We start from the raw sequence: 17633 nt of genomic DNA, 5'->3' as shown, positions 1-17633 counted from the left end.
CAGACAGACAGATGGACTGCCAGACATGCCACGCCTGCCAAAGGGTCACGGCACAGAGTCCTGAGGTCAAAATACACAGATACGACTGTGAGTCTCACAATTTGGCAGCTACAAAGCCTTTGTCTCGCCTATCATACTTTGCAGGCATCTAATTCAGCACCATTACCTTAGGTGATTCGTTTAGGTTTACACTGACCTGCATAGAAACCTTATTCATATAGGAATAAAGCTCCTTAAACCATTTTTCATGAGCTATTCTGAATAAAGTATAGTCTACTGGCTGAACCGTTTTTTTTTTTAATCTGTTAATGCAGCAATTTCTGTAATGATTTTTTAAAAATATTATTTCAGCCTTTACAATTTTAGGTGCATATTTGGCAAAAAGCAATAAATAAACCAACTGAATAAATGCTTCCCAGTAACCACAAATTTAAGAGACCTATGGGATGGCATGGATGACTCAAAATGTTATGGTTTTCAGATCATGCGTCACACTAGATGCTGGTTGTTTTCCTGGAAACTGTAAACAACTATATTTGAAGTGGACTTCCAGCGATTGCACCCTGGATTGCAACCACAGACACAGCGTTACGTAAGCACATGATGTGCGTTGTGGCGATGCAAACTACAACAGTTTGGCAACACAGACTTAATAAAAGGCAACTGAATGAGTCGGACTGCTTAACTAACCAAAGGGTTTACTTGGCTTTCATCTCTTTTAAACCACCATCATTAATTAGGCTTTGGCTCTGCTTCAGTGTCTGTCCGAGCCCAGGCCAGAACCACTCCTTGTGGTGAGGATATCCAAGCATGCAGCCTGAACATGAATAGGCACAGTTTGGTCGGAGTTTGGCACAGGTTGTCAAAGCAGCTATTCTAAGGCTGGAACATGATTGAACCAGCCGGGTTTTCAGCCAAGTTGGAGCCCTGGATGGCATCGTCAAGGCGGGAGTCCACAAAAAACAACTGACCATCAAAAGAACATTTGACCACCCCACAGTTCTTGGCAGACACACAGCACTTTACCAAAGAAAGTTTGCTGTTTGGGCAGGGACTGATTGGATCTGGTGATGCGGTGCCCTGAATGGCAGAGAGGAGCAAAGAAAGAAGGCCAGAGAGAAAAGGCAAACAGTGGGGCTGGTTAAGAAAAAGGAAAAGAGAAAAGTTTGGTAAACACAAGTAGTGCCACACTCACAACGCCGGGAAAAGGGTTGAGGAGCGCCGTGGAGGCCTGAGGTTCACAGCGGGCTTACTCATTAACAAGCCAGCGGACCAGTTAAAGTACAATGGAGGCTGCAAACACTCAGATCTGGTGTGATATATGTCAAGCCAGATTTGGTGTGTGGCCAAGATTTTTCCACTACTGCTTTTGGCCTGTGACGCTGAAGGGGTAAATTCAGGTCAGTCAGGCATCAGTGCACTCACACATGCTGAGTGTGACGCAAAATGGATTATCGGAAGATCACAATCAAAGTGTGGATTGTAGGGCGGAGCAGGGCACAAAGACATTAGGGGACACTTGATTATGTCTACTTTGTAAGTTCTTGCATGATGATGCGATGTTGCAGCAGACATTACTGACGACTAATTCCCAACTGTGGTTTATTTATCTAGTAATTCCAGAAATCTCTGTCAAATATCCTGAGAGCAGTTAATCATATTGACTTCACATATGACACGTGTATTCTTAAGGCCCCAAACAATTTGGTGCAATTTGGACATGACGTGATACAATCGCTAATGATAAACTTTGAATAAAAAGGGGGACCAGCTCTCTGTAGCAGCTGAAGCCTTCTGTGACCTCGGTCAATAGGACAACAGCAGGTCACTTTTATAATTTCATCAAGGAAGTTGTGACCAGCAATACCGAAGGCCAAGAAAAAGGCCCATTCGAAAAGGGCATGATGCTGAACTAGTGTCCTATACAGCGTTTCTGCTATCTCCAACGCCCCTGCAAAATTATTCCCGCTGCTGCTTCGGGTTCAGGGCAGACACACATGATAGAAGGGGGATTATTGTACTGTGCCATATCAGCCAATCACATGTCTTCCCTCCACTGCTCATCTGCGCTCAATTAACACGCACCGAAAATGGAGGAGCTCTCACACCTCACTGTCTTGCCAAACTAGAATGTTCATCCGGGGGAGAAGTTTCCATCAGTGCCATAGGGGCCGATTAAAACCCGTATCTACTGCAGAATCCTTTGAAACGGGAGTGAAAGCGGATTAAATCAATTCATATTTGCAGACAAAAGCCCTATGTAAGTGGGTATTTTGATCAGTGGAAAAAGGGGCTCCACGAATCAGAAATCCAAGGGGTTCAAAACATGTGTGTTTCAATCATCTTTGGAGTTCACGTTACACAATGCTTTGAGATAATAATAAATAGTTTATGGGCTATAAAGTTTTGTTTGTTTGGATTTATTCATATGCATATTGAGATGTTTTTGTGTATCCCACTATAAATGGAGCATCTGGCCCTTATCATAATGCAGATGTCAAAGACTTTGACCACCTGACAGAAAGGCTGTAGCAGGGACAGAATACAAAAGCGTCCGAGAGAGGATGAAGAATGTGAATGAGGGAGGACGGAAACCTCAGCTGTAGCTGTGCTACTGAAAGACACTGACGACGTTTCAGAATCGCTGGTGAGATTCTAATCCTGTTACAAATACACACCCGCGCAAACACACAGCTGGCAAGAATGCAAATACATACACACACATTTGGGAAGGTTTTTTCTTGGCATCTCTTTAACCTCTGTCAAACAACGACAGCGTAGGGGTGTTTACTATACACACTTAGATGGCACAGCTCAAAGAGTGCGCACACACACAAACACACACACACAAATACGCACAAACAAATTCACTACACAAGGTTCTAATGTGAATGCTGGTGACGCTTGGACCATACTGCCAATTTTAAGAAAGGATGGCGTAAAAATCAGACAAACACATACAAACAGATCGTAACCGTACTTCAATTAAATCTCAGAAGATACATTCATGAACATAATGTAGAATCTTCCATTCAAAACGAAGGGTTACACTTTAGAAAACATTATAACCTAGTCCTAACGTCAGTAGTATTTTAATTCAGCCTCATTAATTAGTTATTTAAAAAAAGTTACCTTTACATAGACATAGCAAAAATGTAAGTGCTGCAACATGTGTGTGAGGTACTGAACATATCCCCCGAGCTCATCATGTTCATCAGTGCTGTCCCAAGATTCATGGTGAGACATATTGATGAGACACAGCAGGAGTGGTCCCTCATATGAATAACATGAGACACTTACATCCCAGCCTCAGCCTGAAGTACAAATGCACACATCCACACACAGACTCGTGCAAAGAACACAGACACATAAAGTAGTCACAGGCTTTTTCCTGGCTCAAAATGAGGCAAAGATCCCCAAACATGACGTAATGATCCTGGATTTATTTATTCTAAATAGGAAAATAAACTGAGTGACTGTGGCTTAAAGTTCCGGTCAGAAAATATCTGAGTTAACCACATCAACTGTTCCAAATCACTTTTTTCCACTTTGTTTAGTTCATAAGGATGATCTCAATTGCAGCTAGAAATGCAAATTCATTGAGACATTGGGTATCATTTGTTTTTTTTTACCGAATTTTGTTGCTAAATCAGTACTGGTGCCCAAACGGTACCAGAGCAGATATCGTTTTCTTAAAAAATTTTTTAAAAACGATGGTCGATGTAACAACAACAAAGCAGCCTTTAGGTTCTTAATGCAAAAATAAAATAACCTGAACTATACATGCACCGACCATATAGAGACAAGCTTAGAATTCATCCACCTTTAAGTCCCCACGGGAATATACAACCAAGCTCACATAAAAACACCCACACCCACACATACAGCCTGTTTCTGAATGAAATGTGGGAAAACCCATTGTGCATCCCTTCGAAGAAAACGCCATTGTTGAGCAAGATTTGACCCCCCCCGGCTGCCCTTCCTTCATGTGCTCTCCTTTATTCTTCTCTTGCTGCGTTAGTATTCACACACACACTGACTTCCTCACTCGTTTACATTTAAATAAGCGAAACGCAGCGACGAAGCTGAAATGATTAGCGGCTGTAATGTGCTAATTTGTCAACATGCAGATTAAAGATACGCTTCTATGTTGGTCATTATGAATGTGTTGAGACAAGGTGTCGTCTTGTGTTAACGTGGGGTGAACTGATGTCTCATTCTCCTTTCACAGCACGTTCTACTTGTGTTACACGCTGCTACTGTATGCATAACCAGCAGGGCAATGAGCGCAGCTGTGTCAAACAGCCTTTTAAACATAAAAGGTAATTTAGTCAAGATATATTACTGTGCTTTGATTAACACAATCGCGGCTGCGGAAATTATAGAAAGTCCATCTTGAAAGAAGCAGGATTAAATGTATTATTATTATTTTTACTATACTCAGCTACTATCTGACCCCAGTCAGAGTTTACCATATGGCATAGCACAGCCTTAGGCATAGACAGTACATCTTGTAGCAAATCAGATCAGTTTACATTGACGTGGATTCAATTGGTTGCTCTTCCACGTAATGTTTTTAAATATCAATTTAAGCCAAAGCAGCTAAACTTTTAGTGACCATTAAATGGACTCCATACACAGAGAGCACTAGAGATCAAAACACTATGAGTTACAACTTTGATTACAATGATGATAGCATTTTAAATAGATAATGCACACTTAAATGTGTATTTTGAGCTGTAATTTTAATTATATGACATTAATGAAGCACATTAATGCTGGTGTTAATACTACACGAATAACCAAATATATTTGAAATTCATGGGTTGAACATAACCCAGTAGTTCAAACCATCTTGGACCTTGCAGGGCCCAAGCTCACTAAGAGATACCATTTACCATTTAGTTGATATTAAATATTGATTTACATGCCAACAATTGAGGAGGCAGATACAACACAATAATTAAATAGGCAACAGATAAATTAAAATACAAATCTCTGCCTCAACTGTAAGCTAGCATTATCTAACTAGCTTCATGTGTAACAAGCTGGGGAATGTGTTACAATTTGGCAGTGGCTACAACACCATCTGGTCAACTGCAAAAAAAAATACATTTATTAAAAAAAACTGTATTAAATGTATTTCATGGTTGTGGTTCTCAAGCTATGCACTGATCCTGGTGAAGCATCAGAGTCAGCTGCTCTACAGACGTCTACACCTCAGCTAGATAAATGAATATTACATTTGTTGAGCAGAGGTAACAATGTCTTAATATCAGATTCATACATATTCTTAATTCCCTTATTCCTTTCATCTTACTTTTATTGCAACCCACATTTTTTGAAGTTTATTAAATAGGACAGCGTTCGCCTCTGCTGCCTATGAGAGTAGGCATTTAGTTTAGTTTAAAAAAGGCATAGAGGTAATGACATCTGTTCTACTGAGCCGACCACATGGCTCTCATAGCACTGCCATACCAGCCAGTAGCCAGGCAGATTACCTTTAGCCTCAGAGTACCCTCAAGTTCAGCTTTTAATGATTTTAAGATTAAAAGGCTGAACAACCTGATGGTACAAGGTACAACTGAAGATTATTATTATAATTTCCATTATAACAACCAGTCTGACATACCTCAAATGTGATGGTTGCACAACTCTTTCTGGTCTCTCTTCACATAGAGGACCTCTACAGGTAAAACATTTGTGTGGCAATTTTTTATAAATAATACCTATTTGATCAATTTTATCATGAGGCTGTTTAATGCTGTTTAATGCTTGTGTACCACAAAATTGGTTAATCATGTGTCATCAGTCAATGTTTTAGTTAATTTTGTGTTTACAAGAACATACAGCTAAAAGCACGTTACAGCATAAAATCAAGCTCTCTGTTTATGTTTAAAGTGAAATATTTGCAGCCTAAGTTGTAATTGCATCTCAATATTTGACTCAATCATATCAGCAGAACTGCTCGAATGCCAGCCATCGCAAAAAAAAGGGCAACTCACACTCTTTCATCATGCCGATGTCGACGCAGCGCTTGAGTCGACAGGCCTGGCAGTGGCGCCGGTTGTCCTTGGTGATGCTGCAGCTTCCGTTGAATGGACAAGTGAAGGAGGCCTTGCGCTTCATGCTGCGCCTACAAGAGTTCAAAATGACGCATTTATTCCCTGTGGTGGCTCAAAAATATTATGAAGGATAGGAATTTCAAGGTTTCACGTTTCATGCAGCATTAAAACATGAGAAGAAATGGAAAAAATATATTTCTTCCTTGATATTTTCAACTTATTGAAATAATTAAGAAATCAGGTTGATACCCTACAAACCATAAAGAGATAAGATGGACTGGACTTAACATTCGTATATTTTACATATGTTTTATATAAACAGTTTGTAGCAATTCCTAATTAAACTACCTGAACCAGCTTATTCCACTAAAATTGTAATTCCTATTTGAAGGGATGACGTCTTTCTTTTCTTCCTTCTGTTGCTGGGCTTAAAATGTTAAAGTCAACATTTACATATACAGCTCCAGAAAAAAGAGACCAGTCCAAATGTGTCTTGAATCTCCATCTCTCCGTGTATGGCAGACATTTCATTCCTGATAAATGTCAGATACATTTTGAGTTTGGGAGAAGTGTCAGTAATTTTAAAGATAGAACAAAAACGAAAATTTAAACTTAACACATACCGATAAATAGTTAAAAATGAATATTGCAGTGGTCAGTAAATGTATTATGAAGAAAAACAACATAAATGTCTGATTAATCAATGAATCCAATTCACAACAGAAAGAAAATTAGAGATTCACTGCTTCAGTAACAGGCACGCAGATTAATACATTAGATGCACACACACACATACAGACACCTTTTCATGCCATCATCTCACTACAAATAAAACAATATTTTGTTTATAAACATACATCATTAAGGGATGACACCCACCTGAAGAACCCCTTGCAGCCCTCGCAGGTCATGGCATTGAAGTGGAAGCCGGTGGCCTTGTCGCCGCACACGCCACAGATCCGCGGGGCGTTGCGGTCGAACTCGTCCGGCCCGACCATCGACGTTGTTACCGTCATGGGCTCCATCACTGAAGAGAAAAGGAGAGATGAAGTCAGCGCTTGTTTGACACAGCAAACCTACAATAGCTCCTTGTTGGAGTGAGACTCATGAACACAAAACGATAGCAGAGACCCAAATGTGTGTTCAATCAAATATTCTGTTCCCCCTGCTCCAATGTTGTGAGGGAGTGTTTGAATGTGCGTGATGGGGAGGTGTGTGTGTTTCCTTATTCTTATACAAACAGGTGTCGGGCTATTAGCATATTTAGTCAAAGTCATTGACAGCCACACTCTGCAACTCGCAGCCATTGGCTAAATGACTCAGCACACACACACACACACACACACACACACACACACACACACACACACACACACACACACACACACACACACACACACACACACACACACACACACACACACACACACACACACACACACACACACACACACACACACACACACACACACACACACACACACAGAGAGAGAGAGAAAATCAGAGGAATCATGAAATGTTAATGGGAAAGACAATTTATGACAGAAAGACAGCCATTCACCAAGGGCTAAGAAATGATGGATGTATATTATACTGCAAAGCTGAAATATTGTCTACAGTGATCATATTTTTTAAACACACACACACACACACACACACACACACACACACACACACACACACACACACACACACACACACACACACACACACACACACACACACACACACACACACACACACACACACACACACACACACACACACACACACACACACACACACACACACACCATCTGGCCATCCCCTATGAAATAATCAGCAGTAGAGTAACAAACACCGACAGGGCTGCAAACTAATACATATCAATCTTTCCCTGAAAGCGCCTCAGTCAAAGTCTAATGGAAGCCATGAAACGTACAGTCAGGAAGAAGAAAAATAGCTTGAAATGTGTTTTAGTTGTTTCGATTTGATGACTTAATGTTATGTTTCACTCTATTAGCATCCTTGTAATCATTATTTATTATTTCTAAAAGGAATAAAGCTAATGCAACAATGGAGAAGCACGAAATAAAGGAGACAGAGGAATAGATTACATCATGTGGCCTGCTACATTGTGTTACACTATGCAAAAAGGACAAACAACACAACATATATTGGTCTACATTTTTCAACAGTCTTCAAAGTACATTAGATTACATAGATTTAATATTAATTTAATGGCTTCGTTATTTCCTAATATGATGTCAGATCTGGTGAAAGTTTAATTTGCAACGGACACAACAATATGACAGTAGGAGTGAAAATATTTGTTTTGATGTTTCTAGACAAGTGAAATGTTCATTTCACTGACTCAAACCACTGAGCAGCAAATGCCATGTTATAAAACAGCAGTTTATTCTCCTGCATTGGCTTCATGTAGGGCGGGACATTCAAATATCAATCAATAATTTGATAATTATATCAAGAATTTTTGCAATATAATTTTCATAGAAATAGAAATAACAAAAAGGTTATATATGGCACATATTTATATATAAAATGCTCATGTATTTTGTAAGCACTCTAAACAGAGGCAACATATCTATCTATCTAGATTTCTAAAATGTTTTGCTGTTCATGGTCAAGTGTTAGTCCCTCTTTGTCAAAAAGACGAGTTCAAAACAGAAACTTCACTGAGGAGCAAAAATCTGACAAAAAGATATATTGGAAGTTACAATATAAAATAAAATAGTTTATTCTTAACAAAATAATTATCGATATTGATTGATATGAAAAACTATAACTAGATGTAATTTTTGGCCATATCAAGCAGCCTTTCTTTCATATAACACTAATGAATAGAAATGTCCATGGGTGAAAGAAAAACGAAAAGTCAAAAGAGAACAGATGTTGGGAGTATATGTCAAGATATTTAAAAAAATATATATGTTTTTCGTATTATTATGCTTAAATACGCGATCTGGAACAGCAGAGAAATCCTATGTGTGGGGGAGGGAGAGGTCAGGTGAGGGGAAGACGACCAAATTAGGACAGTAAGTGGGGGGGGGGGGGGGGGGGGGGATTTGTACATGAAATGAACTTAGGCACAGCAGGGAAAACAGTCACATGGCTGCAGAATATAGCCTGTGGGGAGCTGACATGCATAGAAGTAGGACTCGGGTAATGTCACGCGAGGACAAAGAGATACGAGTAATTGGTGCGGTGGAGCGATGGATAGCGAAACAGAAATAATGAAAGAGGGGAGCGTGTGTGTGGACAGACAGGTGAGACCATAAGTGAAAGACAGAGACAAACATAGTCAGACTCCATTAGCTCTCATTACATCTTGCGGGAAGATTCATCATCGGTTCCCAGGAAAATACAAACGCGTATATGCACGTAGGAAGGAGCTTCTGGCTGTGAGGCCTCATTACTCAGAACACACAGCACCGGAAAAGCAGGACAAGCGCAAACATACACAATGCTGGTGGTGTAATACTTAATGTGTCTCAGAAGTTTGTGTGTACCTGTGGATGTTTGTGTGTGATTCACATATACACAAAGGCGGAGGTTCTCTCATTCACAAACATCTACTTACTAATTCCTCAAACGTATTTCTGTAAGTCTCGCAAACCGCTAATCTTAATGTCTTCACACTTGGCATGTGTATTCTTAATGGTCCAGGGAAGTACAGCTTCAAATGTGGTGCGTTTTGTACCCACAATAATAAACAGGAGACCAGCACTCTGTAATAGTTATTGGGGGCGGTACAAAGTGGTAACAGCCTGTGGACTGGTTTGATGTCTTTTTCTACATTCTGGCAACAACATTTATAGAATCACTTCCTCTTTGGCAATGTGTTTTAGCAAAGTAGGTCATTTTGTAGCCTACATTCTTTATATCAAGCTCAATTACAGAGCTTTTATATCGTTTTATTTTATTCTTTAGATTGTATCACACGTGAACAGCAATAAAGAATATGATTTAATGAAAAACAGAATTTATAATATTCATTGCAAACAAACCAGGTAGAATGAACACTAAGTTTTCTAGCTGTGCTTGAGGAGCGAGGACTCACTAATGATGAGGAATAATTCTGAGGTAGCTCTGGAGCATTAACACAGGCCAAACAAACAGGCAGGTTTTGAACAGGCACTGTTATAGTATTGGTACTTCCAGGTTACCTGTGTGTGTTCAGGTGGGCGAGGGTACATTGACAGGACAGATCTGCACAAAAAACAAGACACACCATTAGTCATCATGTCACATAAACAGCTTTTTGTCCCCCTGATGCAGCAGCCAGTGAATAATGAAAAAGTTTGTGAGGTCAAACTGGAGAGACGGCAGTGTGTCAAACATCTCAGCACATTTACAAAAACAACATAACAACCTGCAGTTTCATTAGCGGGGCTGATTAACAGCACTGCCAGTGGGCTCCATGTCCGTAATTAACAACACTGCTGGTATTTCTCTTTTAATTACTTCTGTTACTCTTTCCTGCTCTTTTTTCAATGTTTTTTTTTTCCTTACTTGTTTCTCATTTGTAACTCTGCTTAATAAATATAATTTTTACTTATTCATGGTCAACATGATTAATTGGTAGACAAGAGGGCAGCCTTGTTAGCTGCCACACTGACAGGTAGTTCCATCTCTCTCTTTAGGGTTTTTCCCCATGCATTCAGTTTTACCATGTATTTTTTCATCGACTTTAGTCATTATCATCTACTACTGTCATTCTTTTTCTTTACCTCAATAGTTAACAGTCAGGTTTAGTTACTGCTCCATGTCACAATATGTGACATCCTAGTTTTAAACTAATTCCAACTCACTAAACCAGTGTTGTTTATTTGTATGAATTGAAACGTTTCCTTTTGTATGTGTGACATTCGTACCGACACAACAAAATAAATTGAGCTCGGGGAGACCAGAGCGAGAGGGACAGTGTCATTAGACATAAAAGGCCGTAGCTGTGGATGATGGATTTTTCGCGGATCCATTTTCATGAAATAAAGTGTGTGACGACACTGGTGAACTGAGTTATTAAGCGTGAGTCAGCTGAAGTCACATTTACATGAGGAGGAGGACATATGGTAGTGTTAACACATAAACATGTTTACAGAGCTGATATAGCTTGTTTCACGTGGCAAAAATCCAACCAAAATCAGTAAAAAGCTACTGTAATATATACATAATGAATGACATATGGAAACTGTGCAAAGCTATTGAAAATCTATTATTTATGGTTATGTTATCATGCATGTTCTTTAACATCTCAGCCAACTTTTGATTCAACAAAAAGAAAAAATGAAGATGTCAGCTGGAATTGGCTCTAGCCCCCTATGATGTTCAATAATTCTAATATTATTTGAGTTGACAAAAATCACAACACTCGTGTTCCTTGAAAATACACTGTCCCACCTGTCAAGTGCTTTGGTCTCTTTAGCACTGTAGCCGAGTTTAGGTGTGTACCACCTAAACTTGAGAAATATTGTGAATAAATAGTTTGGTAGTTGTTGGATCCTTAGATATATTGTTGATATCACTTTAAAGGCTGTTGTCACAGAAATGGTTCGGATTTGAGGCTAAAGGCTCCAAAGGGTTTTCCACTTACCTAAGGTCCTAATGTGGTCCCATCGTCCCTTTACATGCTTAAAAAGACAATGGAATCCATTTAAAACCTACCATGTTTTTGATTATCTAACCTTCTTAGTTCTTCTGACTCTTTAGTTGTGACATGTGAAGAGTTAGGAGAGTAAACACAAGGTTTGATCAACAGTCCTTTTGATTTTGCATACATTGTTTTCTGCTTGTGCCGAAAGGACAGTGTTGGTTTATGCTTCTCAAATGTGAAAGTGTGCCGTTGGATTACATCATCCTCGACTCTAAGAAGTTTTGCTGTTGAAAAGCCCAAATAATCAAGAAACACCAGCAGATTAACTGCCAATTGAAATAATAATTGGCCACAGTCTTAGACTCTACATAATACAGAAGCATTTAGAGAGTGAATGCAGAGTCGGCCTTACACACATGCACAGCACAGCAGGATGTTCTCTGCACAGACGTGTTCAAAACAGCAACATATCCTCCACATAATTCAGGACAGAGGTGGAGCAGCTGCGTGCAAAGGCAGAGGCAGGAAGTGTTTTATGTTTACAGCACTCCGACGCCGTCGTCAGCTCTTACCACCACAAACTATCTAGACATCTTGTCGGTGTCTTTAACGTGTATGTCACAGGTTTTTCACCAGGAGATATTGTGTTGTGTGTTTTCTTACAGACTTTACACTAGAAGGAGTAGAAACAGCCGAGCAGTGCTGTCTGAAGGTCACTGGGATCATTAGCGAGCCGCCTGCCCCAAGAGGGCCTGTTTACACAGCCCACCCCTGTTCACCTCGTCTCCCCTGTTATCCTTGTACCTTTAACTTACTGTGTCTAGAGCCCTTGCTCTTGCTGACACAATTACAAGATTCAATGCTATGTCAATAGTATTGCAAAATAACAAAACCTGATTTCTGCTTTCAGTTCTGCAAGCAATCCACAATATAAGTTGCCACTTGAGGTAGATATTTGCAGACTATAGAAAACATCTGCATATTCATCAAACAACAGTCCTTGTCAGTTTGTTGTTGTTATTAGGACACCAGTCCAGACATTAACCACTTTACAGCAGTCAAAGCTCTGAAACACAGGTACTCAAATATCATAGCTTGCGAGAGAGTTGTTGCCTGTTGGCCTTTAATCCCCCATCTCTCTTTTACATCCCCCCTTTCTCTCTCACCGTTTTGGGCTGTGCCTTCCTATTCATCTCTCCCTCCTTTTTCCCTAATGTCACTCTCCATCCTCAGCTGTAAACACATTTGTCCATGTTGCTTCAGAGAGCTATGCAGACTGACATCTAATGTCAACAGCTCAAACATTTAGTGAGAGGTATAGACAGGCCGAACTAATGTTCTGTCTGATTTTACCGAGGGACCATCTAGTTTTGTTAAAATTCATAACCCCACCCACCATAGCATGGTCCCATGAGCCCGGCCATTAGGACCCCATCAACATGCAGTGTGTGCCAGAAACATTTATTACTGAATCACAACAGAGCTTCAGATATGCATGCATTTAATTCATGCATCAAAATACGTCCAGGCCTGTTTTGAAGCAGCTCAGCCACTCAAGCTCTCAAACATAATGAGTTATTTCAGGACCGGGCTTTGACCAGTGTGGTCTCTTTCTGTGGCTTTTCCACAGAGGCAACTAAAGGGGGGGGGGGGGGGGGGGGGTAATCCCACACATTAGTGCCGACAGATGCTGTTTAAAATTGCAAAAATGCATAGTTATCCATCAGTATTATTACCAATAACTGCCATATTGATGACCAATAAACACAACATAAACACAGCTCACCCAGGCCCCTTTCCGACATTGTGGAAATTGCTTTACCTCCTTCAAACACTGCATGTAGTCATCTTGTGACTTTCTGTCTGCTTCTCCTCTCTCTTTTACTGCAGCCCCCTCTGTGCCCCTTGGAGGCCGGTCAAAGTACTGTGCTGTGTTTGTCTTAATGCTTCCCATCATAAATCTGATGTTCCAGTGTGCAAAACCAGCACAGCCGTAAGCTGCTAAAACAATAAGACCACCAGCCGGGAAGAGCAATGTGTCACATGTTCAATAATGACGATGAGTATGTACTGTCAGTGTGTGAGGCCATTAAATGGAGCATGAGGAAGGTTTGTCAATGTATTGATTAATCTGGGCCAGTGCCATCACATATCATCACCGTGATTGAGGATTTTGTCACTACAACACTGAGATCAAAGGCTGGTGATTAATGAGGATCTGGTGGCGTTTGCCTGTTTTCAGCATCTCTGGAACTGCAGCTCGACACAGCTGATCACCATCCATTTTGTTGAGGAGAAAAGGGGTTGGAAGTCGCTGGATAACAAATTGGATTAAATCAGCAGGGTGTGGGCCACACTGCAGTGTATGAAGACCTTCTGACATTTTCCCCTTTGTTTCAGTAAAGGCTCCAGTAAAGACATTTCTCAAAACTTGGCCATAATGTAGAAGGGGGGTTTGAGCACAGAAATATTATACCTTATGTCCCTTTCAAGAGATTATACTGCTTATTTAGTGTGATATATATTCCAGAGTGCTAAAAATAATGTGTGAAACCAGTAGAGAAACCGCTGGCAAATCATTTACAATCCAAAGGGGAGTTATTTCAGTCAATTGTGGCTGGTGTAGTGTTCAAGCACTCAAATAGGATTTTAAATAAAACATATGCTTGGTTAGGTTAGGTGTCTCAGTTTCCTTTTTTAATTTAAAATCTATCAAAATGACGGAAAGTATCATTGATCAGTCATGGTCAGTCATGTCTGACATGACAAGGGGCAAAAGTTACCAGGTACATTCAAACATTTGAGACATAATGGTTACTGGCAGAGGCAAAGATAACCAACAACCAAACAGTTGAGGGAATATAACAAATAATCAGTTGGTCTTAGCATAATAATACTTGAGTCTAACAACAGCCCGGCTGCCATTGCTGAAAGATTGCTTCAATAGAAAATTAACTTAAAGAATCGTGACAACCCTAATGCATAGCATGGTGTAAAGAGTGACCATGCTTCATGTATTCTAGTAGTAAAAAAAAAAGGTTTGACAGCCTTGTTTTGCTGGTGTCACATGTTTATAGAGTGGCCGAACGCTATACAAGTGGTTTGAACTTGGTGACAAGGAAGCATAAAGGTTAAAGTGATTGTCCCTAAACCGAGGACCCAAGTGTCCCTGATCTAATGCACCCGAACCCCTCCCAGTCACGAGGCTGCTGCTCTGAGGCCGACCCCAACCTCTGACCTCCCAGCCAAGGTGGCAAGAGCAGAAACAATTTCCCCTCAGAGATCAATATAGGATTAGAATTGTTTGAAAAAGGGACATCTTTGAGTTAATTGGTGATCGGAAGAGAAGTGGTTGAATTTAGTCAATCCCTAACTGTCCATGGCAATTCAGAGTTTGGAGTTTTGCTGATGCATAATACATAGACAAGCTAAGCATGAATATATGTCAGGAGCAACTATACTTTTGTTGAAGATATGGTGCAAATGCAACCAACGTAGCTGCAGTATGAATCACCAGGATCGTCATGTTGATGAATTGCCACCCACATCTATAAGGACAGTTTGTCCTTATGCAAGTTCAAACTAGTAATAATAATCTAATTCAACATATTTCTATTCATTCATATCTTTAGACACAATACAGCTCCACACTACAATACAGATATGTTAACATTATCAGACAATTTAGTCAACTGCAATGTTCCATCACTTCGATTTTACAGAGGTTTTTTATTTGTGCTAAAATTTGTGATAGGTATGTTCTGTCTCTGTTCTTAATACGAATGTCAGGTTGAGGAGCTGAATAAACTGTTTTCCACCAATAATTCCTTCCAGTATCCCAGACCTCAAAAAAAAAAAAAAAAAAAAAAAAAACTTGAGCGACTTGAAATGGGGCCTCACTCTCTCCTTTCACGTAGTTTCTCTTCAAAGCACAGCAGTAATCCAGTACTGGCCGGTCCTGTATAAGGCTCCGTATAGGACAAGTCCATAGGAAATGGAATCTCTTGCACTATGGGGTTCACTCTATAGGCGGCACAACAGGGAAGATGGCCTACTTTTACCACCAGCTGCCTCACAGCGGGCCTCACCAACAGCTAACTGCCATAAACTCCAGTCCAGTACAATACAGCAAAGCGGGAGCTGAGCCAGAGCTTCACAAGCACATTCACACACTCAAAATCTCACCACTCAAAAGAACGAAACGGCCGCTCATCATGTTTACTGAGGCGATGGCACACAGAGACTTATGCTTCTGTCGTCTTTAGATTTTACTAGATTTGTTTGCTGGGCGACAAAAGTCACGAGTGAAATTCTGTCCGAATAGGATGGGCTTTCTCTTTAAGAGGGTGAGCCCCAGGTATCAGATTCCTATTTGGCTCCATGAATCCTCTACATCAAAAGGTATGCTAAGAGGAGAGGCGGCCCATGAACCCCCCAAAAACCCTTCTCTGGCTCCAAACCTCAATGTGGGACACAATGATCAAAGCAAGTTGATGCCCAGATAAAACATGAGTTGGTGTACCATGGAGGGTCATGGTCTCCAGGTATGCTGCCCAACTCTCCCATATCCCTTTAATAACAGTTTTTTTTAATTAGTGTTATAATTGTTTTGCGATTTTCAGCAAAAAGACACTGTGAACTAAATTTATCATAAGGCAAACAGATACTTAATGCATAATACAAAATCCATTATGTAATCCCGGAGACCTCAATAAAGGACAGGAGTGTCAGTATCCATTGGTCAAACTGGATAACAGTACAGTTACACACAATACAGCAGGATCGAAAAACATCAAGCATGAGGACAGAAGAAAGCGCTCAAATGTTATCCAACCAGATGCCTGCACAAAGAACAAATGAGCCTGAGGCCATTAAAAATAAAGAGGAGGAGCTCTGAGCATGCATGTGCATTTGTGTGAGTGTGTGTGTGTGTGTCAGGTCTGTTTGAAAGATACTGTCCCAATTGGCTGCAGAAGTAAGCTACACAGAGGGACTGGTGCTATTGGCTGGTATGTGGCGCACCCCTCCATTCATACCCAAATACAGTAAACACGCTCACAATGGAGCGGCCATTACTTGGACCAGTTTGGATAAATCCAGAAAATTGTCCATGAACCAAAGAGATATTTTTTTCTTTTCTATCAAAAAACAGAAAATGATCTCAGTATCAGTTATTCTGAAAATTAAGCACTGACTTGAAGATCTATGTTTGATTAAAGCTCTCAGATTCAGCCTGTTCTGAAGTCCATGCTACAAATGCACCTTTTAAACAATTTTCTCTATTTGTCATCCTTTCTTTTTTAAACTCTTGTAGAAACTGTAGCCACAAGCTCACAACCTTAGCAGATCAAGCTTCTGTTGTCATATCAACACACTAACAGTGTTGGTTATACAATTTTAGACATATCATAAAAAAAATGCTCCAATAATGTTAAGCATTGCAGTACCACTGCCAGATTAACATATAGTTTTGAATCACATTTTGCAAATATGATTGAAAAGTCCCAATCTTAATCAAAGAGTAAAACATTTACTTGCCAAAGGCACCCTTATGTGCATGTCATACAATGTTCCATGTTCACTAGCTATAAATACAGGCTCTACTGTAAAATGCTGAGCTTACATTTGCCCCCAGAACATATCATATAACCACATGCACCGTTCACAGCAAATCCAGAGCAGAGTTTTATCTCCTTTATACATAACCACTCACCAGCAGGAAAAGTGCTGAAGATGCTGCTAATTGTGTGCAAGTTAGTAGGAGGGGTTTATACAGACACTGTAATAACAGGGGCTGAAGGAAGCTCAGCTGCGATAAATACAGGTGAGTAGCCTGACACACACACTCACGTGGACACGCACACACTCGCTCCCCTTTGTCTCAAACGAACACACGCAGATTCTAAAATGGGCACAGGGTGGAACAGTCACACACACACACACACACACACACACACACACACACACACACACAC

General features: G+C 40.3%; 1 protein-coding gene across 2 annotated transcripts in view; it reads right to left on the bottom strand.

Moving 5' to 3' along the window:
* LOC128441913 (vitamin D3 receptor A) overlaps positions 1-17633 on the bottom strand; it is a 75675-nt gene that overhangs the window by 21039 nt on the left and 37003 nt on the right. The window contains exons 3-5 of one of the 2 annotated variants that reach the window (XM_053424033.1): positions 10232-10274; positions 6945-7092; positions 6006-6136 (exon numbers count right to left, since the gene is read on the bottom strand). In XM_053424033.1, coding sequence (XP_053280008.1) covers positions 6006-6136; positions 6945-7090 — 277 coding nt within the window. In that variant the 5' untranslated portion in view covers positions 7091-7092; positions 10232-10274. The remainder of the gene's footprint in view (positions 1-6005; positions 6137-6944; positions 7093-10231; positions 10275-17633) is intronic. The other variant, XM_053424034.1, reaches the window with a different exon arrangement.

The sequence above is a fragment of the Pleuronectes platessa genome, chromosome 6 (assembly GCF_947347685.1).
Source record: "Pleuronectes platessa chromosome 6, fPlePla1.1, whole genome shotgun sequence".
Lineage (NCBI taxonomy): Eukaryota > Metazoa > Chordata > Actinopteri > Pleuronectiformes > Pleuronectidae > Pleuronectes > Pleuronectes platessa.
Note: the sequence above shows the minus strand (reverse complement) of the source record. Positions and strands in the feature narration are given on the sequence as shown.